Source organism: Ambystoma mexicanum, chromosome 6q (assembly GCF_040938575.1).
Source record: "Ambystoma mexicanum isolate Mex_15411 chromosome 6q, UKY_AmexF1_1, whole genome shotgun sequence".
Lineage (NCBI taxonomy): Eukaryota > Metazoa > Chordata > Amphibia > Caudata > Ambystomatidae > Ambystoma > Ambystoma mexicanum.
Genome location: NC_090937.1, coordinates 762,034,057 through 762,057,185, shown reverse-complemented (window position 1 = coordinate 762,057,185; position 23,129 = coordinate 762,034,057). Strand labels below are relative to the sequence as shown.

The following is a 23,129-nucleotide window of genomic DNA, read 5'->3' as shown; positions in this document are numbered from 1 at the left end:
GGCAATGTGACACACACTATGAATGAAGCAAAGGTCCTGGTGTTCCACAAATCAGGAAAAGACACCTCCCTCCCCTCCTCATATCGCCCCATTGCGCTAATCAATCTAGACGCCAAATATACACCAAAATCCTGGCAAACAGACTATCCCCACTCCTCCCGTCCCTAATAACTCCAGACCAATCAGGATTTATCCCAGGGAGGACGACACACGATAACCTGAGAAGAATAATACATCTAGTGGAGAAAACTGAGATTACCCACACACCGGCAACCCTGCTCTCACTGGACGCTGAAAAGGCTTTCGATAGGGTGGAGTGGTCAATATTGTTCAAAACCTTAAAACATATGGGATTTGGGGACCCGTTTATAAAAATGGTGAAAGCTAACTACACCTCCCCCACAATCAGGATAGCTATAAACGGGATGGTCACTGACGAAATAGATATAACACAGGGTACCAAACAAGGATGCCCCTTGTCCCCCCTCTTATACGCCATCTTCCTGGAACCTCTCCTGACTAGAATAAGGGAATCCGGCGACATAACGGGGATAGAAATGGGAGGTATACATCATAAGGTAATTGCATACGCAGATGATATGCTCCTAGCCCTAACGAACCCAGGGACGGCCTTACCCCACGCTATTAGAGAACTCGAAACCTTTGGGGCACTTTCGGGCCTCAAAATAAACAAGAAGAAATCAGGACTGTTACTCTTAACAGGGGACAGGCCGGAAATGGAAAGAATAGCAGCAACACTAGACTTGGCTATAGCTGAAAAGGGGATTAAATACCTGGGGATTACCCTGACACACAAGATAGAAGCACTTTACAATGGGAACTACCCCCACCCCTATTAGAACGGGTTAAGAGGGACCTAGAGCGCTGGAACCCCCTGATGGTGTCATGGTGGGGTAGAATACAAGCAGTAAAGATGAATGTCCTTCCTAAAATGCTCTATTACTTCCAGGCTCTCCCGATCAAAATGCCTAATTCATTCTTTAAAGCACTCTCCAAAGCAACCTCATCCTATATATGGAATAAAAAAAACCAAGGATAGCCAGAGTGACCCTTACAGCTCCAACAAAGAAAGGGGGAATGTCCCTGCCACACTTTCGCAAATATTATCAGGCAGCACAACTCTGGATTCTGAGAGAATGGCTGGGGGATAATCAACAAACAGTATGGGTGTCACAGGACCGGGCAGTGGCTAGATCCCCCTTAGAGGGTACCCTTTGGATAGCCAAACAACATAGACACCCCAATCTCCGAATTAGCGAGATCATGAAAACCACCCTAGAGGCATGGGACGAACAGACAAGGAGAGGCATCATGACTAGAGTGGAGGGCCCTTTCACGCCCATATGCCGGAACCCTCAGTTCCCACCGGGAATGGAGCAGGGCGCCTATGAGAAATGGGAGGCGGCAGGATTAACAAAACTAGGCGAAATGTACCAAAATGACGAAATAGGACCGTTCAAAGATTGCAAATCATTATTGAGCTTAACAGACGCAGACAGATATAAATATGAACAGCTACGGCACTGGCTGCAAACCCCGGACATCCAAGCAGCACCCACACGAGAACTCAAACCATTTGAGAAATTCCTAATAACCAACCCCGGATCAAGGAAACTGGTCTCCTCGCTCTACTATTACATCAACTCCCAGGAGGAAGAACTCAAATGGGCATACATGGTCAAGTGGACGAAGACATTGGGGGAGGAAATCCACAAAAAGCAGTGGGAAGATCTATGGAGCACCATAGTCCAAAAAAGGGAAATGTGGCTAAAAGTGGTGACCCAATGGCATCTTACACCGGACAGGCTACACGCCATGTACCCCCAAACTCCGAACACATGTTGGAGAGGCTGCTCAGAGGTGGGCACGTGGAGACACATCTGGTGGGACTGCGGGGGGGATCAAGGCTTTCTGGTCGGAAATAAAGAAGGAAATTATCAAGATATTCCCTGAGGCCAATCAACTAGGCGAGAAAGTATGGCTATGCGGAATAAAAGACCAGGCAGCAAGGAAACTCAGGAAACCACAATGGAGAGGCTTCATGGGGCTTCTCATAGCAGCCTGGGCGTCAATAGCCCAAAACTGGAAAAAACAAGAACCCCCACTGATCTATACTTGGCCCCAGAAAGTATGGGCACAACTAACCATGGAAAAGCTCACACACACAATACAAGGAACAAAAGAATTGTTCACAAAGGAATGGGGAGAGATCCTGAACTACCTACAATCAGACTATATGGAGCAATGGTGCCCGCACAATATAAGAATTTCGGACATATTCTCATCATAGACAATCACACGTGCAACAGAGACATTTGGAAATCTTCCGGGCGGGGAGGTGGGAGGGTAAGGGGAAGTTGGGAGAGGCTCATGCTCTCTGAGTTGTATTTTGAAAACAATAAAAAAATATGTTAAAAAAAAATAATAATTGTTTGACAAATGTATTTGACCAGGAGGACTCTTATGAAGAGAAAATCAGGGAGTAAGAGTGGCAGAAGCATCAGCTACAAAGGGACCACCTGGTCCACTTTGCAGATAAAAATGAGTCTGAGTTTAGGCACCAAAAGAGCATCCTGAAAACCTCCACCCATTCAGGGGGTAGGAGGTGTTCTCCACCAACCCCGGAAGAAGGGAGGGGTCAGATCAGATGAGTACTCCCCTGTGTGAACGAGGGATTCCAAGGGAAGTAACCCAGATATCCCACAATACAACAGGGGCGAAGAAACTAGACCCTGTCATTCTGGAAAACACTCCCAATCTCAAAGAATCAGGGAGCGCCTAGAGGATAGGGATGGGGCCTCAAAAAGCAGCAGCTCTGAGTCTGAGGGCGAATGGACTCAGGTGCAGCAGAATAAGAAGGCTGCCAAACCAAAGAGAACTTTGGTTAAAAAAGAAATTTGACAAATAAAAGCCATTAGAAATGTCATGACCCTTTACCATAAAATACCAAGTAATCAGTCTGGGAGCATCTGGAGCTGTATGACCAGATGATGATGTCATTTGGCATCAGAAATGACCATAAATCTATGGAGTTTGCCAAGTGGACATTCTCCCCAGAATACTCCAGCTTCTTTGCTGGGCTTGAGGATCAGAATCATTCAAAGTAGTCTACCTACAAGGCTGCCATCTTGAAGCACTTCTCCGTGCACCGGAACCCCCAGGCAGCTCGCATGGCGGACTACAACCTGCAGTGTGGAGAGGATCAGGCCCGAGAAAATGTGTCCAAGAATTGAAGGTGGCATTTGCACAAACCACTAGGGGGTGCACACAAACAGTATGGAGTTCATTAATACATATTTTCACCTCCCTAAGTACATTATGACGCAGCTGGTTAGGGACTTCAACGATGAAAGGACCCTGCGCTGGGTGATAGAACAAGCTACCCGGATCTATGAGGTCCAAAAGCCAGTAGAAAATAAGAATTCCCCCAGAAATCCCAAACCAACCAACACCCCCGCTGCTGCTAAGGTGGCAGAGGTGAAGATTACCCCGATTTTGGACCTAGATATGGGGAGGGGCCTAAAAATACACCTCCCGCTAACCACCCAAACCAGAGGCAGAAAAGACCCTCGGACCAGTCCCAAGCAGGTGGTAGCCAGGCAGGGTACCTCACAAATGTGTCGCCTGACTCTGCCACCTACATCATCCTGAGGCACAAGGGGAACAGACCCATCTTGGGGTATATATGGACTCCCCCGGCTCAGGGGGGGATCCAACCAGGTGAGTATGGCCCCAAGAAACTTCCCTACAAACTTCCCTCAGGAGGGCAGTAATCTTCCACCCTCTAGTTTAAGTTTCTTCCCCAGGTACCCTCAAAACCCCAACATTCAGAACAACCCTTCTTTCTCTCCCCGCTTTCAGGAGTCAATAGCCCTAAAGCGGTGAGAAGGCAAGCCAAGGATGGAGGGCTACCAGGGAAACCCTCAATATCCAAGTTATTCTGGGAGAAGGGACAGCTACCCTTCCCGAGAGTAGCAAAGATTTGACCCAAGACCCCCATATCAGCCAGAGAGGGTGTCCCAACTGGAGCGCCAGGTGCAGAGCTTGACCCAAGACCTGAGTCGCATGTTGAGGGTACAGCAGAGCCCTCAAATGGACATGGACATGGCTGCCCAGAACAGCTCAAACCAAGGGTCTGGCAACCCGGAACAATGACGGGGAGAAAACCCTGACAACCAACAGGTTGCATAGGAGGAGGCTCGGGAGGAAGGGGGATGCAAAGCCCTAGAGGAAGCTTCCTTCCTCGCCCGTGAAAAGCCCCTAAAAACCTCTGAACCTGAACCCAAATCTCCTACCCCCGAAAAACTGCAACCTAGTGAACAGAGGGTAGGCAGGAGAAACCAAGTGATCAAGAAGACCCATTTTGTGGAGGAAGTCAGCGTCCTCCAGTTTGAAGGTGAAGAATCCCTGGAGGATTCTGGAAAGAAAGTCTTCTCTTTCAAGGACGGGGGAATTCTTCCCAAAGAAAAATGTTCCCAAAGACCATAACTCAGACTGAGTGGGTATGGGGACTGACCTAGAACTGCCTATCCCTGAACCACAGAAATGTCATCCCGAGAACTCCAAAATAAATGAGGGATCCTCACCCCAAACAGGTTCAGGTGACTGTCTCCAGGAAAAGGATCAAGGGAAAAAGGGGATTCCCAGATCCCCCAAATCTCAGGATGCCAAATTCTGTTTACAGATTCCCGAACACCGACACAGAAAATTGCCCAAGGTCACACAGTGTCAGAGTTCTAAATAAAGAGGTTGATTGCCCAGCTGGCCCAAAATGCCCATTTGCTTTGCCCCCCGGAGGAGAAAGAAGGTAGGTTTTATGCAAGGGCAGTGTGCAATTTCAGCTCTGGTGGATACAGGATCCCAAGCCACCCCCTGTCCAAAAAGGCATTTGAGCAACTTAATTCAGGAAGGGGGGAGAGTCCCCAAATTCCCCTCACACCTCTTCCTGGACAACTCCAGAACTTCCCGTCGAGGGGACTGTGGATCTGGAGATCAAAATTGGGCTACACAAGGTGAAACACCCTGTTATAGTCGTTACTCCAGAGGGAACACGCTGTCTCTTAGGGAATTACCTAATAGACTGTGTAAACAAGATCCTCTAGACACAGACTAACCGGCCAATAAAATTAAAACAGAGCACCGACTATGTAAGACATTTTGTGGCCACTGTCGTTCAAATGTTTATAGTTGTTTTTGATACAATTAATTATGGGAAAAGAAAAATAGTACAAATCAAAAGCCAGTACCAACCTTGTTCAACATGACTTTTTAAACGACTGTGATAGGGGCACTCCAAGGCTGTGGCCTTTTCCCATGGGCAGGTAAACACATTTCCTTAGTTTGGGTCATCTTTGTATTCCTGGATGCAGACATTTTACCAAGAGTAAAAAGCCAAATTCCAAGACTGTGCCACTCCAGTCCGGTTACATGTTCTGCATGGTAGACAGTTGTTGACACATTCTTTATGTTTTGTTCATTTTTACAGTGACAGCCAACCCTGGGGTGAAATGGCACTGAAATGAATTGCCTCGAAACTGGACACAAGAAGGGCAATACAGGTGAACACTCGAGAACCCAGGAACAACCCACCACCCGAAACACCTCCCTGCCTGGTGATGTGTTGGTAATAATGGGACTGTGTCAGTACTGTAATGCAAGAAAAGGAAACAAAAGAGATCGCAGTACTTCCAGGTCAAAGATAAAAGGTCAGAGCTACGTACACGAATGACCTGTCATGCTAAAGGCGAAGGACAGGACATACCAGTATAATTCAGTCGGCACTCTGATTGTTTGGACTATATGTATTTGTAATATTCCCGCGTGGGAGTATTTTTCGAGAGGTACTGTTGCCCAGTTGTCGCTTACTTTCTGTCTTAATGACTCTCTTATAATTGCTCTAATGCAGGGCTTGCAGAGGACTCCCATATGGTGATTGAATATGCCGGAAATACCGCGAGGATTTGCGAGAACACTCTCGTCGTCATGGGCAGACATTCCTCACACAGGCATTTTCCTCGTGCACTTTCTTTCGGAACAGACAAACAGCACCTTTCATGTCCGGCCTTTAGCTGGATTGTCGTTGCCAATGACCAGCATGGTATTTTTCGTTTCGTGCATTCGTTTTTCCAGGATAACAATGTGAAACGGACAAACACCTGCATGGGACGAATGAAAACAGGAGCCTAGTACTGGAGATGTTTTGCAGAGTTCTTGTAAACACTGTTTAAACGAAGGCTTTGAAATAGGATATTGAAGTGTGGGAAGGATATATATATATATATATATATATATATATATATATATATATATATATTATACCAAATGGAGGCAATGGGTATGAATATACCTGTATTTATGATGTTGCTCTTCAATATGCCTCCAGGATCCCATGACGCTCACACGGGATAGGAAATCCTGTGCTCATGACCATGAAACATCACGAGCCTGTGTCTTGTAACAACACAGACAGGATACTGCAGATATGTAATGATAGTTTATTTATATAGCACCATACACAATGTGTTTCAAGGCGCTTTCAGGCAAGGGAGGGAACAAGGGAAAATACAATGACATTCTTACAGACCATGAACAGTAAGGATGTGAAATTTACTATCTTACTAGGCCTGACGACATTTCAGATAGTGCAAGAGCGAAGACATAAATAAGGGAGGGGGAGAGTGGGAAGGAAATGGAAACAGACTAGGCCTGACGACATTTCTGGTAGAGCCTGAGAAAACAAAAGGTGAGGGAGAGGGGTGCAGAAAGGGAGGGGAGGAACAAAACAAGCGACTATCATACTAGGCCTGATGGCATTTCAGATAGTGCTGGGGGGGGGGGGGAGTGGACAAGTAAGGGGAGGGGGAGGAGACAGACCAGGTTGCTATCATACTAGGTCCAGGGAAAACCTTGAAGCTGTATTTCTGTGAGGTTCCAATACATCTGAACTTCAAAACTGCAATGTTCACCCAGTGGGTCTGCATCACTGTTCTCATCTGAGGCTGTTCCTGGTATGGGCATTGTGGAAGAAGTGCAAGCCTTTTTATCCCTTTAAGGGCCCTCAAGGCACCAAACCATTCAGAAGCTCCTCCCACATTTGTTCCATTCTTTTCTGAGCTTTTCTGAGATTTTGAAAGATGGTTTTCTTTCGTGGAGATATTGCAACAATTACGACATATATAGAAATAGCGAGTTTTTTAATTTCTGTTTGTCAATTTTTCTAAATATGGGTTGTGTCAGGGATGCACAGACAGAGTGATAGCAGGAAAACATGCAAAGCGTTAGCTACCATTAGAACAAACCACTGGAAGGAAGGCACTTATCACAAGGGGCCCAACGTTTTATTAAAGTAGATCATATAAGCAAAGATAGCGACTGGGCCCGATTCATGGAATATTTGCCTGGTTCAAAGTGACTTTGCACTGCTGAAAAGTAACTTTGCACTGCAAAAATTCACTTTGCACATTTCTATGAATCAGGGTTTGTGTCGGCAGTGCAAAGTCACTTTTCAGCCTTGCAAAGTCACTTTGAACCGGGAAAATATTCCATGAATCGGGCCCTGCATGATTAAGTGCCTGCAGCATTCTCTTACCAGAAATCCTGGCCTTAGTCATTGCTGAAAAAGATGGTGTTTGGTGTTTACACAAGAATGAGGAGTTTGCCCATCAAAACAAACAGATAGAGGGAGTAAAGAGTGCTACTGGAGTGAGTATTGGGGGTGGACAGACATGTCTTCATACATAACATGGATACTTACTGTTCATTTAGCACAGACCTTGCGTCGCAAGGTGGTCACAAATCAATACCGCCAGTCTATGAACACACGAATACGGGGGGACACCGAAGAAGTGCTGCATTCGTGGATATTGTCTATCAAACTTGATAGCAATTATGGAAACAGACACAACCCGAAATGGATGGAAATCCCCAATACGAAAAGGAGGAGTGTGGGGGGGGGGGGGGTTCCTCAGGACAGTGACCCAAAGCAAAGGTATAAGGCTTCATATAGGTAGAAGACGCCAGCCCAGGTGGCAGTTCCACACACGCCACGAGTGAGACATGGGGTTCAACCTATGAGGCTCGTACACCTAGACTGTGTTATCGTTTATTCAATGGAAAGACATTAAGGGTCTGATTCATGGAATCTTTTGCACGGTTCAACGTGACTTCGCACTGCTGAAAAGTGACTTTGCACTGATTTTGCACTGCAACAATACACTTTGCACAGTTCCACAAATCAGGGTTTGTGTCGGCAGTGCAAAGTCACTTTTCAGCAGTGCAAAGCCACTTTGAAACGTGCAAAAAATCCCATGAATCGAGCCCTATAAACTGACGATTAGGTCTATTGATGGCTTTCCACATCTATCCATTTAATACTTAAATGCCAGGTTGTTGGTACTTGCTAGCACTTTTAATTTGCTTTTCCTCTCATGAGACCACGACGTATATTGGACAAAGGAGATTGACTAAATTGAAAAATATTCTTTTGACAATCATCGTTTTAATATTGAACAAAATGACTGTCAACGGTACACCCTGGGTCCAAAGTGTAAAATTGTCTTTACATTTTTAATCAGTTTCAAAGTCAAACGTAATTGTCAATATTGGAGTCTCCCAAATAGGAAGTCAAAAAGCTTCTGTTTGAAAATTAGCAATTTGTTAATCAATGCAAAAATGCTTGGGGAAAAGGTGGAAGCTTACTAGCACTCCAAACCTGGTGGTAAGTTATACAATGTAACCAAGGCATCCCACACAAGCTTGGCCATATACCAATTTGTATTGTGGTCTCAGCATCACTGCGCATTTCCCAAATCGTTTGTATCAATTCTTCAAAAAGGGCATTGCACTTCAGACTATTTTTCAGTTGTGGGTCCTAGGTGGCACGTTAGCACACAGAAAGAGGCCAAGTCTATAACAGTGTGACAGGGCTGTGGGATACAGTGGACCATGCTCTGGTGGTTAATATTAATGTACCGCCACTGCCTCCTTCAGTGCTCATGTCGTGATGCTCGACTGCACACCAGCCTTCATTGTTGCTTTTTTAAGGACATGGATTCGAGTCTGTCTTCTATTTCCATGTTTCCATGGAAACAGTGTGCAGACTACAAACTCCTCTCAATAAAACCAGCAAAAACAGACCAGTATTTATTTTCATGATTCTGTATGAGGAGGAATTCATCCGTTGCCATATGTCAAACCAGGACCCAATTGCAGGAGAAAAAAGGACTTCCCAGAAATGATGGATGTAGAAGTGTAAGTTGTTGGACTCTTGTTCTACATCTTGCTTTCCTGTTACTGCTTGTTCTGTGAGATGAGTGTGGCATCCATGCTCTCACATTCCCCTCGAACTCCAATGTTAATACACCTCTGGCTTTGGCAGCAGGGCTGAGGAATTGGGCACAGCGGTGGAGAAGGTGGTAAACGGCACTCCTCTCTTTCTGACAGAGCAGACGTGTAAAAAAAGAAAACAGTCTCCTTGAACTCTCCCTGTTTCACCCGAATGCCCCCGTTAGATGGTGGGGGCTGCCCAGGGACCCCACCGGCACTCACACACACGCCAGCACACATGCGCAAGGAACCACGCAGGACGCGTGTGTTCTGCTCAGTTCCCCGGCTCAAACTCCCGGGTGACAGTCTTTATTTCACACCGCACATGCACGAGCCTCGTTGCCACTCGCGCATGAGTATAACCAGCTTAGGCACTACGCAACATCCCTCCTTTTTCCCCAAACAATAAACCATTTCAAATAATGGACTCAACAGTAACAGTCAAACTTAAACTGACAGTCTTCCACAAGTTACGAGGCAGGGTCCATAATAAAGTCTTGGAACCGCTGCGGCGGCTTGTGCCCCGCCCGGCTCGGGTACCTGCGTGCCTCAGATGCGGGCGCCTCTGGTGACCCTGGAGCCTCTGGCGGTCCATCGTCTCTCGGTGTCGCTCCTGCGTCTTCCTCTGGTCTCTGCATGTCGTTCTCTGCCGGGTTTGGCGCCACCTCTATGCGCTTGAAGAACGACGCATTCCTGGTGACTGTCCCTCGGGCATTGGCCCCTGTGACCATGGATCCCTTGACGTGGGTCACCCCCAGCGGCTGCGCTTCGTAAGGTAACGACAACTTCCCTTCTGGTCTCGATTACACACCAGCACGGTGTGCCCCACTGCAATCACCTTCTCCGGTAGTCTTCGCCGGACAGTCTCTCGCTCGTTCTGGGTGGCCCTCTCTGCTCGCACCCGGTTGTTATCAATCTCTCCCAGACGTCGACCTTCAACTTCGGGTAACAGTCCTCGTGGAGCCCGCTTGAAAAGGGCTTCCGCCGGCACGGCCCCAGTGGACTGATGCGGGGTCGTGGGGTATTCGCGCAGGAAGTCGAACAGGTTGCGCCGGAGTTCCTCCCCTCCATTCAACGATATGCGGAAAACCTTATTGAGCGTTCGCATGAAGCGTTCTACCTCCCCATTTGCTCTGGGCCAGAGCGGGGTGACTTTCCGATGCTTTATCCCCCTCTCCTCACAGTACTGAGCAAACTGTTGCCCCTGGAACGGCGCTCCGTTGTCCAAGCATATCTTCAGGGGAAATCCATGGGTGGCAAACATCTTTTCCATGGCCAGGATGGTGTGGTCACTGGCCGTGGACTCAACTAGCTCCACCTCAGGGTAGCACGACCACTGGTCTGTCACTGCCAAAAAGTACATTCGCCGGCCCGTGGAGCCAAAGTCTGCATGCACTGTTCCCCACGGGCGTTCACTCCTCTCCATGGCCTGAATGGGTGGCCCTCTTTCCACTGGACTCGCTGCTTGGCAGGGGATGCAAGCCCTCACAAACTCATCAACCCTGCTCTCCAGGTCCGGGAACCAAACTTTTAACCATAGGTGTGCCTTCGTCTTCGCCGTCCCCTGGTGCCCTTTGTGGGTGAGCTGCAGCACTCTGCCCACCAGTGTCTGTGGGATCACGATTTGGTGGCCCCTCAGCAGGAGACCATCCTCTGCTACCAACAGCTCATGACGTGTCCTCCAGAGAGCTTGAATGTCCTTTTGTGCGCCGTCGTCCCTCCGGGCATTGTTCGCGAGGACTTCGCGCCATTCCCTGCTGGCCACAGCCTCTTTTATTCTCAGGAATACCTCATCAGCATTTGATTCGTCCGCAATCTCTTGGCGCGCCAGGGCGAGAGGCAGCGCCGATTCCACCACCAGGTGCACAACTTCCACGCAGTCTGCCACCTCCTCCGAGTCCCTGGGCCGCCCAGCTCCCGGATGTCGGGACAGATAGTCCCCTGGGTTGTGCGTGCCAGGCCGATACAGCAACTTGACCCCGTACTCCATGAGCGAGAGCATCCATCTCTTGACGCGAGGCGGTGGCTTGGACAATGCCCCCAACATGATCGGGATCAGGGGCTTGTGATCCGTCACAACAACTACAGGCTTCCCCAGGATGAAAATCCAAAAATGCTTGCAGCCCCATAAGATGGCCAAGGCTTCACGCTCAATTTGGGAATAGCGCTTCTCTGTTTCGGTGAGAGCCTTGCTAGCATAAGCAATGGGCCGCATGGTCCCTTGAGGATCTGCCTGCATTAGGACTGCTCCCAGCCCTACCGGGCTTGCGTCAACCACGATCTCTGATTCTCGGTCAGGATTGAAGTAGGCCATAGTCTCTTGCCCCGAAAGGGCGTTCTTGATGCAGTGAACTCCCTCTGTTCCTTCCCGGTCCAGGTCCAGGCCACGTCATTTCTAGTGAGTGCCCACAAGGGTTCCGACAGGGAGGCCAAATCGTGAATAAATCGTCCACAGTAATTGACCATCCCCAGGAAACTCCTTATTTCTGCAGGGGACCCCGGTGGGGCGGCCTCCTGAATGTCTTTCATCTTCTCCGGATCCGGGAGATGCCCCCGGCGTGAAACACGAACCCAAAGAATTCCAGCCTGTCCTTCAAAAACTCACATTTTTGTCGGTGCAGGGTCAGTCCTAGGCTGCGGAGTCTTTCCAAGGTGTTCTCCAGGCGCTTCAGGTGTTCCGCCTCTGACCTTGCGAACACCAGAATGTCTTCTGACATGTTTATTACCCCTTTTAGTCCCGAAAGGGCCCCTCTGATGGCATTCTGGAAGACTTCTGCTGCCGACGAGACCCCGAAGCTGAGCCTCTTAAACTGGTATAACCCCTCGTGAGTCGTAAAGGTGTTAATGTATCTTGACTCGGGGTGAAGCTCCAGCTGGTGGTAACCCGACCTCCGATCCAGTTTAGAGAAGACTCTCGCCCCTTGTAGCTCGCCAACAATGTCATCTAGGGTGGGCATGAGGTGACGTTCCCTTTTGATCGCCATGTTTGACAACCTCATGTCCACGCAGATGCAGACTGCCCCTGGTTGTTTAGGTTTTGGGGCGACCACAATCGGGGGGACCCAGGGGCTAGGGCCTTCCACCCTCTCAATAATGTCCAAGTCGACCAGTGTCTGTAACTCCTTCTCCACCTGTGCCCGCAGGTGGAACGGGATGCGGCGATGCTTGAGTGCCATTGGTCTCACCGACCCATCGATGTGGAGCCGTATGGGGTCGGCCTTCAACTTCCCTATCCCTTGGAAGATCATGTCAAAGCGTTGGAGCAGGCGTTCCAGGTCGGTGTGATATACAGCGAACGTGAAGTGCACCATGTGCAGCGCTTCAGAGGCAGCACAATTTAGGAGGGAGTGTGGGCTCACGCTTGTGACAAAGAATCTTGCTTTTATCTTGCTCAGTCCATGAGACACAGATGCCACAAACACCCCTCGGATGGGGAGTGGCATGTCTCCCCGAAAGCATATATCCGCGCCTTGGATTGTGTCAATTTGAGAGGGAATGGGAGTGCTTCATAATGTTCAGTCGCTAGCACGCAGACCGACGCCCCCGTATCTATGAGGACCGGGGTGGGAACTTCTCTGATGTTTACCAGGCCTGTCGGTTGACGGCTTCCTCCGGGGCCTGTGGCAATGCTTGAAATAAAGAAGATTTCCTCCTCTTCCTCCTCCTATTCTGTGATATTCTGGTCCTGCAGGCCTTGCTCGACAGCTGACACGCCCCTCACCCTCCGGTCATTGCTTCCGCCAACTCTTGCTGGTCCTCTCGAGGCTGCTACCGGTGTGGTTGACCTACACACCCTCATGTAATGCCCTGGTGTGCCACACCGGCTGCAGACCCTTGACTTTGCTGGACACTCCCCCACGTGTGGCAGGTCATACCCACAGTAGGGGCACTACTGAGTGTTAGGCAGAAACCTGTGCAGTTCCCTTAGGGACCACTGCAAAAGATTTAAGACTACAGGTGTTGGCAGTAAAGCCACTTGGTAGCAGTCTGTACCACCCAGATTTACCTGGTAGCTGTGGCTGAGCAGTCAGACTTCCCTCAAGAAGAGTTAGGCAGTATGCAAAGTATACTCAATAGGCACTCAGATACAATAATACAAGCAAACACTGACCAGAGCTTTGGTATCAAAGTATATAATTATTTATTTAAAAACACACAGTTGAAACACTCCAGCACTCTTATTGTAAAATATTCTAAACACAGTTACTATTATGAAATATACACCCCTTTTTCCCTTATTAGAAAATCACAGTAAGACACCACTTATTTTCATACAGAGGTGAGCGCTTAACTAGATTGCACTATACTAAGGTTGTGAAAAAGGGAGGGAAAAAGACAGAATATGCAGGATTACACCACTCTGCGATTCAGGAACACTATTAGCAAGGCAGAGAGCAAAAAGTCACTGGTGAGCCAAAGTCCAAAGGCTGGGCCCACTCTTAGAGAGAGCAGAGCACAATGCGCCCAAGATCACACAGTTACACTAGGCTTAGAAAGTCTTGCAGAGGGTTCAGAAAAGAGTTTAGAGAGGCTTTAGAAAAGTTTAGCCAGGATGTCCCAGGCTAACCCAGGTTCAAAAGCCGGGGGCTAAATCTACCCCATACAGTTTGTTGCAAGGGAAGCCAGGCGGGACACGGTACCTTAAGTGGGAAAGATCCTCCAGCGGTGGCAGTTGTTCCTGGTAGTGGTTGCAAGTTGCGGCGTCGTCCAGGGGAAGAGAAGATCTCGACGTGGAGGAAAGATGCAGGTCGTTGCACTACCAGGGCAGAAACCAGCCGCGGAGTTTTCCGGTAAAAGGTGGTACCTTTATCTTGCGGTCGTAGTAAAACATGGTATCCCGGTTTCCGGGGTGCTTAGCACGGGCAAGGCGACCACGAGATACGTCGGAAAAGAGAAAAGACGGTGAAACTGGTTATCACCACCAGTCAAAGGAAGAAGACTCTCCGGCGGGAGATCTCCTCTGTCGTTGGGAAAAGTGGTGAGACGGTCCAGAGGGCTCCACCGGTCGTGGTGTCGTGACAGGTCGGATCAGCTTCTCCCTCGTCGGATTCTTAGGTCCTATGGCGACTTCTGAAGTTCCAGTCCCCAAAGCCCTGCTTTTATGCAGCAAACCCCCATTCACTCAGCCTAGCTGTCACTCAAACATGCTAAGTGGTGAGCCGGCCGGCTCACCACTTGGACCAATCAGGACGGAGTGCGACTTGAGCTGCCTAGGCAACTCAGTCCAGGGTGCCTAAATTCCCCCCCACCCCTCCTAAGTACCCCAGACATAGTGGAACCACTTTGGAGGGCTTCTGTGGAGAAGCCCGCCAAAAAGTGGAACAAAGGGCTCGACTTGGGTTTGGAGTCACAGAAGAGAACACAAACGCCATTTTAGAATCAAGTTTTGGCAAAAAATACCAACCGTAGAATTAATATTAATTAAATAAACCGGCGGTATGTTCGAGGCTACCTTAAATAATTAAATAAAGATAGTAGCCTAAAACAATGGGAAATCCCATAAGAAAATATTTGCGGTTGAATATAAAAAGTAGTATGCACTGCCAACAGCCAAAACTCGATCAGGGGGGACGGAGACGTGCCCCCTCGACTAACAGACCCTGGGGCAATCGAATTGCCCCAGCCAGTACGTCCACAATATGATGGTTTGTACTGGTTCTGTTCAGAATTTTAAGACTAGTAAAGTCAATGGTGACTTTACATGCCCTGGGAGACAGTAGTCAGTCCCAGGGTATGGAGTCTATACTGGGGGGTCACTATGACACCCCTGTGTTACTGCACAGAGGGTGCTGTGTAACACACATCACAAAAACACATGAAACCCTATGGAGTAAAAGACCCCATAGCCCATTAAACACATCTAGATTCAAAGAAACACACTCAAATCATGTCCAAGAGTGAGGGTAAAAGAGTCTCACTCTTGGCAGGAGAAAAAAATAAACCCAACAAATCCAGCAAACCTGCTGGGGGACTCACTAGGTTAGGAAATTCAGCCTAAACAGAGAATTCTCCCTAACACCCCCCCCCTCCCCCAGACTAAGGGACAGGAGGATTTAATCCACTCCTGGATGAACCTCATACCTCTAGTCAATGACATACATCCTAGAGAGTCCATCAGCATTTTGATGGTGACACCTTGACCTATGTTCTATGGCCCAAGCAAAGGTTTTCCTTTGTATGCTATATGACCTACAAACCCTTTGAGGAACATCAGTCTTTTTAAAGTTATAGGGGACCTGGTTGACCAGTCCCTCAGAAGTGGTTACTACTTCTGAACCTGTGTTAGGCTTTTTCAAGGGGTCCTTATAAAGGATTCCCTTAGATCTAGAGGGGCCTCCAAGGTTCCTCACCACCTCTCTTGTGGGAGCAGGTTGGGTCTTAGGCCTCTTGGTTGGAGGGGTTGGGTTTAGGCAATGTACCTGCTTCCCCTTCCTCTGAGATCTAACCTTACCTACTTTAGGAGTTTCCCCCCTAATACTAGGATTTGAGTTGGAGTCTTCAGTAGAAGGTCCAACAGTCTGAAGGTTTTTGGCCTTAGACTTTTCTTTCGTGGTTTTCCACCAGCATTGAGAATTACCAGTTCTCCCAGGCCTAGGTAAGGGTCCAGTAGGTCTCTCCTCCTCTTCCTCAGAAGCAGGGGGAGTCACAGACTCTGAAACTGGGGGAACAATGATGGAGCTTGGTTGGGGCTCCCATTTCCCTAATGTATTAGCCTGAAATGTGCCTGGGTTAGTAGAGGTTCCCACAGGCTTAGAGGGGTCCCTTAAGGTGGCCTCTCTTGCCAATTTGGTTAGGTTCTGGGTCTCCATACTGGGAGGCCTGGGGGTATGTGACACTACTCCTAGAGTTCTCAGGTTATTCCCCAACAGGACCTTCGCAGGCACCTCAGTCTGAACACTGACAGGGATCCTCACTGTCATGTTGTTACACTGAATGAGGGCTGGTAGAATAGGAACCATCTGGACAGGGCCTCCAGACATTTTAGTGGTACCTTTGGGTGCTTTTGTCACATCCTCAGGTTGAAAGAAACTTTCATCCACTACTGTTCTGCTGGCCCCAGTGTCTCTCCTGGCAGGAGTATCCTGGCCATTGACAAGTACACTGTCCACATAATACACCTTAGAGTTAACAGGTAGGGAGTTATACACAACCCTATTCTGGGGACTAACCAGACCCATAGGCTCTAAGTTTACAGTTGCTTGAAGACCCAAGGGTTCTTCAGCAAAGAGTTCAAAGTGGGCACTAGCCATCTGTACTTCATCCTCAGGAGTGAAGGCTAAGGAGACTGTGCTGATCCCTGCAGGTTTACCCTTGCATCTGGGATCCCCTTTGATATGGTCAGTAGCCTTACAGATATAGCATTGTCCAAATGCTCTCTGAAAGGGTGGCTTGTTCTGACCTCCTTCTGGTTGTTGACCAGAAGGTACACTAGCCTGATTCGGTTTACCCTGGGGCTTACCCTGGTTATTTTGTTGTTTGTGGCCCTCTTTGGTATGGGAGGTATTAGAATTCTCTTTGGAGTCCTTTTTAGGCTGTTTCCCCTCATCCTTTTTCTGAGTTACCCCAGAATCCTTGTGAGTGGCCCTGTTGGCAACCCACAAGTCAGCAGCCTAAGCTAGTTTTGGGGAATCTAATTCCTTTGAATCAGCCAAGTGCTGTCTGAGCTCAGGAGAGCAGGCATCATAAATTGACTCCAACATAACAAGATTCTTCATACCTTCATAAGTGTTCACTTTGTAACCCTTAATCCATCCCTCTAAGTTTTTCAACCCTTCACTCACCCAGGTAGCCCAAGGGGTACCATCATGCTTTTTGAGGGTTCTAAACCTCTTAAGATACTGGGAAGGGGTCTTCCCAAACCTAGCTACCAAAGCTAGTTTCACACATTCATACTCTTTCCTATCCTCCTCCCCCCAACTCCATTACCACATCAGTTGCAACAGGGGGAAGCTTAGAGAACAACCAGGTGAGTAAGTCATTTCCTGTGATGTTCTGGAGCCCATGATTATATTCAAACAGAGACAACCAATCCAACACATCCAACTTAGGCTCATACATACCAACCAATTCTTTAGGCATCTGGGGTCTTTTAGGACTGGAACTTCTAGAGGAGCCAGAGAGAGAAGCATTTTCGACAGACAATTTCTTCATTTCTAGCTCATGTTTGAGTTCCATTTCCCTTAGTCTTAGTTCTTGATTCATTTCCTGATGTCTCTGTTCAGCCAGAGTATTCAGTTTCTTGAACTCTAGTTCAAGTTTCATTTTCTCTAATTCGAGATATTGAGGATTTAGTGTGGGACTTGGTAAAGGCCCAGTAGGTACAGCAGGTAGGGCAGACAGAGGTCTAGGGGGGACAGTCACAGCAGCCTCACCCTCCTCTTCTGACTCTTCCTCAAGATTATCAACATTTGGATCAATATCAATTTCTATACTGTTATCTACATTATCTGGCATGGTAGGTTCCTCAGACCCATCATCCAGACTTTGGTTAGCTAACAACCTTTCTATTAACTCCATTTTCTTGCCTTTAGTCAGGAGGTTCTTATGATTACACAATACTCTTAAACAATCAGCAGTTTTTGTAGCAAGGGACTCTTGACTATAAGTTTCCATAGTTGACATGTTAGAAAGATCACTTTTTCATTGCTAAGCTTTGTGGTTAGTTGTACTAAGGTATCCTCAAGCACTCTAAAGCGTATACTCAATACAAATCCCACCGCTGTACACCAGTGTTAGGCAGAAACCTGTGCAGTTCCCTTAGGGACCACTGCAAAAGATTTAAGACTACAGGTGTTGGCAGTAAACCCACTTGGTAGCAGTCTGTACCACCCAGATTTACCTGGTAGCTGTGGCTGAGCAGTCAGACTTCCCTCAAGAAGAGTTAGGCAGTATGCAAAGTATACTCAATAGGCACTCAGATACAATAATACAAGCAAACACTGACCAGAGCTTTGGTATCAAAGTATATAAGTATTTATTTAAAAACACACAGTTGAAACACTCCAGCAATCTTATTGTAAAATATTCTAAACACAGTTACTATTATGATATATACACCCCTTTTTCCCTTATTAGAAAATCACAGTAAGACACCACTTATTTTCATACAGAGGTGAGCGCTTAACTAGATTGCACTATACTAAGGTTGTGAAAAAGGGAGGGAAAAAGACAGAATTACACCACTCTACGATTCAGGAACACCATTAGCAAGGCAGAGAGCAAAAAGTCACTGGTGAGCCAAAGTTCAAAGGCTGGGCCCACTCTTAGAGAGAGCAGAGCACAAAGCGCCGAAGATCACACAGTTACACTAGACTTAGAAAGTCTTGCAGAGGGTTCAGAGAAGAGTTTAGAGAGGCTTTAGAAAAGTTTAGCCAGGGTGTCCCAGGCTAACCCAGGTTCGAAAGCCGGGGGCTAAATCTACCCCGTACAGTCAGTTGCAAGGGAAGCCAGGCGGGACACGGTACCTTAAGTGGGAAGGATCTTCCAGCGGTGGCAGTTGTTCCTGGTAGTGGTTGGAAGTTGCGGCGTCGTCCAGGGGAAGAGAAGATCTCGACGTGGAGGAAAGATGCAGGTCGTTGCACTACCAGGGCAGAAACCAGCCGCAGAGTTTTCCGGTAAAAGGTGGTACCTTTATCTCGCGGTCGTGGTAAAACGTGGTATCCCGGTTGCCGGGGTGCTTAGCACGGGCAAGGCGGCCACGAGATACATCGGGAAAGCGAAAAGACGGTGAAACTGGTTATCCCCACCAGTCAAAGAAAACAGACTCTCCGGAGGGAGATCTCCTCTGTCGTTGGGAAAAGTGGTGAGACGGTCCAGCAGGGCTCGACCGGTCGTGGTGTCATGGCAGGTCAGCTCAGCTTCTCCCTCGTCGGATTCTTAGGTCTTGTGACGACTTCTGAAGTTCCAGTCCCCAAAGTCCTGCTTTTATGCAGCAAACCCCCATTCACTCAGCCTAGCTGTCACTCAAACATGCTAAGTGGTGAGCCAGCCGGCTCACCACTTGGGCCAATCAGGACGGAGTGCGACTTGAGTTGCCTAGGCAACTCGGTCCAGGGTGCCTAAATTCCCCTCCACCCCTCCTAAGTACCCCAGACATAGTGGCACCACTTTGGAGGGCTTCTGTGGAGAAGCCCGCCAAAAAGTGGTACAAAAGGCTCGACTTGGGTTTGGAGTCACAGAAGAGAACACAAACGCCATTTTAGAATCAAGTTTTGGCAAAAAATACCAACCGGAGAACTAATATTAATTAAATAAACCAGCGGTATGTTTGGGGCTACCTTAAATAATTAAATAAAGATAGTAGCCTAAAACAATGGGAAATCCCATAGGAAAATATTCGCGGTTGAATATAAAAAGTAGTATCCACTGCCACCAGCCAAAACTCGATCAGGGGGGACGGAGACGTGCCCCCTCGACTAACAGACCCTGGGGCAATCGAATTGCCCCAGCCAGTACGTCCACAATATGATGGTTTGTACTGGTTCTGTTCAGAATTTTAAGACTAGTAAAGTCAATGGTGACTTTACATGCCCTGGGAGACAGTAGTCAGTCCCAGGGTATGGAGTTTATACTGGGGGGTCACTATGACACCCCTGTGTTACTGCACGGAGGGTGCTGTGTAACACACATCACAAAAACACATGAAACCCTATGGAGTAAAAGACCCCATAGCCCATTAAACACATCTAGATTCAAAGAAACACACTCAAATCATGTCCAAGAGTGAGGGTAAAAGAGTCTCACTCTTGGCAGGAGAAAAAAATAAACCCAACAAATCCAGCAAAGCTGCTGGGGGACTCACTAGGTTAGGAAATTCAGCCTAAACAGAGAATTCTCCCTAACACTGAGCAGCACCAGGCGCTGGAGGGCTATTTCCTCTCTTAGGTGTCCATCTCGCCCTCCCTGGAGCAGAGCGACCAATGGCAAATGCCTCTTCGCCCTCACCAGAGTGCGTGGCTGCATCCATTTTCGCCCCCCTGGCCTCCGCCAGCTCGTAAGCTCTCCCCGTGTCCAGGATTTGCCGTAGAGTCAGACCAGGCTCTCTCAGTACTTGCCTCCTTAGCTTCCCTGAACTGCACCCTTGCAGTAGCTGGTTTCAGACCATCTCCTCCTCATTCACCCACCTGCAGGAGGTTGCCAGATGTCTCAGCCTCACACAGAACTGGTCCAGCGATTCCTCTTCTTGCTGCCTTTCCGCGCACATGACAAATCTGTCAAAATCCACGTTGGCCATGGGCAGAAAATGATCTCGTAGGGCCTGCTTCACAGCGTCATACGTAACCAGCGGGATATTGAGAGAGTCATAGATTCTGTGCACCTCCGTGCCTGCGGAGTACACTATGATGGCAATTTTGGCGTCATCATCCTCCTCCCCAGAGGCCCTGAAGAACATTTCTAGTTTCTTGACCCACAGGAGCCATTTCGGCCCCAACTTGGATGGTGGAACCGTGGTGTCAAACTCGGGCATGGAGGCCAGTGTGCTGTGCATCCTGCGTGGAATGGGCGCAACGGCACCTTCCACCTCTCCTTCCTCGCCAATGCTGATGATCAGGCAGAATACTCACAGGTTGATGGTACTTGAAAGTGTAGGTGTGATCCAGGCACCAGAGGAGATGATGTTGCTCCAAACACCAGCGACTGCACCTGGGAGGTCTGTAGATGGCAAGCCTGGCAAGCCCTTTTCACTCTTGTCGATCTTCTTTTTTTTTTTTTGAAGCCACAGCCCTGCAGTGAGCTAGGGCTGTGGGAGGGTCCAAAAATTGTTTGTGATGCAATGGGGATCGCAGCCGGCGCACGAGCACCCTCCTGTGCCGCAACCGCTGCGATCCTTAATCATACAAAATGGCCGCCGGCCATACGCGCGAGTTCGAATATGCACGGAGCATCAATTCCGACTCTGATGCTGTCGGAACGGTGATGGAATGCTCCTGAGCCTCCTCGTCGCCAGTGCACTCACACGCACGCCAGCACACGCGCAAGGAACCACGCAGGACGCGTGTGTTCTGCTCGGGTACCTGGCTCAAACTCCCGGGTGACCGTCTTTATTTCACACAGCGCATGCGCGAGCATCGTTGCCACTCGCGCATGCGTATAACCAGCATAGACACTACGCAACACCCCCCACGCCCACCCCAGTCCTTCTGCATGCCAGGGAATACCTGAGAAATGGTGTGAGTGCCTGGACAAATTATGGTAACACCTGACAAATGGTGAAGCTACCTGTGCACATGATATCAATACCTGGCAAACTGTGTAAGTGCCTAATAGCAGGGAAATGATGTAGCTACCTGGACAAATGATGGCAAGATCTGGCAAATGGTATGAACAACAGGACATTTGATCACAGAACTGGGAAAATGGTGCCAATATAAAGCAAATAGTGTTCGTAAATGGCCATTCCATGGCAAACGTGATACAAGGTGGGAAGAGATGGCCATATGATGGAAACACCAGGCATATGGTGCGAATATATTGCATATCGTGTCAATGTTCATCTTCCTCTGCTTGAAAATATCTCCTATCTCCATGTAGGCATGGATCCTCCATCTGATAAACGCTCCCATCTTAGGTCAGAGAGTCAGGATCCATGTGAATTGATATCAATGGATAAGGAAATGTTGTAAGGTGACTTCCCAACCCTCATGAACCACCATAGGTACTAAACTGATGCATAGGGGCCAATTCCTGGAATGCTTGGGAATCCAAATGATTTCCCAGAGCAACCGCTTTGCCACAGCACTGTGCATTTTTCACCACTGTTTCGCGGAGGACCCCCCCTTACACCATGCACCCAGGATTCTCAATTGAGTGCTTTGTATGTACGTTCCAGTGTTAGACATAGCACTCTCATTGGATGCCTCGGCAGACTAATAACTCTTATAAATGCGCTTGTTGGCTTAGTCTGAGAAATATGTTTTTGCACGCTGGAGTGCAGTCATAGGAGTTTGGATTAATGGATTATCACAGGTAGCATTTGAAAGAAAAATAACAACGAGGGAGAATGTTCATTTTATGATAACATACGTACCAGTCGAAAAGACAGCTATTTTCTGCCATCGTGCAAGATCTACAAAGATTATGTGGATTGGCTTCCTGTAATTCATTTTACGATGCAGTTGAGAAAATTACACTCAACCACCCAAGCCCTTTCCTAGCCTGGTAAAACGACAGGATTCTTGCTGGTGTTTGGCTTTCCTGACACAAGGTGGTCAGAGAAAAAATTTCGGATTTTGAATGCGTGCATGATGCTTAAGAAGCCTAAAACTCTGCCTTTGTGCAGGAAGCAAACAAAATGGGGTTGAAAGATAAAGTGGGTTTTTGGTAAGAACCCCATTCACCCGGGCGCTGGAATACTGGTAATAATGTTTGTGACTTGACTTAAATTGTCAAGCAATAAATGAGGAGTCTTGTCACTTGTTTCTACGGGATAACAGTGATTTATTACACACTTAAAGCCAACATGCGTTTTGACCCGACATGGGTCTTTTTCAAGGCTGCAGTGAGTTTACATAATGTGCAAAATTATTCGTATTGGTTTGCACATTATGTAAATTCATCACACATTGAAAAAGACCCATGTAGAGTCGAAACATGTGTCGTCTTTAAGTGTGTAAAAAAATCACTGTTATACCCTAGAAACAAATGACAAGACTCATCATTTATTGCTTGACAATTTAAGTAAAGTCACAACCAATATTACCAGTATTGCAGCACCCATATGAACAGGGTGCTTACCAGACACCCACTTATAACTCATCGAGATGGAAGAGCACTGTCTCGCTAGA

General features: G+C 48.0%; 1 protein-coding gene across 2 annotated transcripts in view; it reads left to right on the top strand.

Annotated features, from left to right (window-relative positions):
* The window catches only part of TMEM154 (transmembrane protein 154), a 412,939-nt gene that overhangs the window by 269,393 nt on the left and 120,417 nt on the right, over positions 1-23,129 (top strand). Inside the window, exon 6 of one of the 2 annotated variants that reach the window (XM_069631285.1) lies at positions 5,507-6,294. The exons of the other annotated variant lie outside the window; for it this stretch is intronic. Coding sequence (XP_069487386.1) covers positions 5,507-5,543 — 37 coding nt within the window. The 3' untranslated portion in view covers positions 5,544-6,294. Of the gene's footprint in view, positions 1-5,506; positions 6,295-23,129 lie in introns of those variants that run through there. 2 annotated transcript variants of the gene reach the window in all.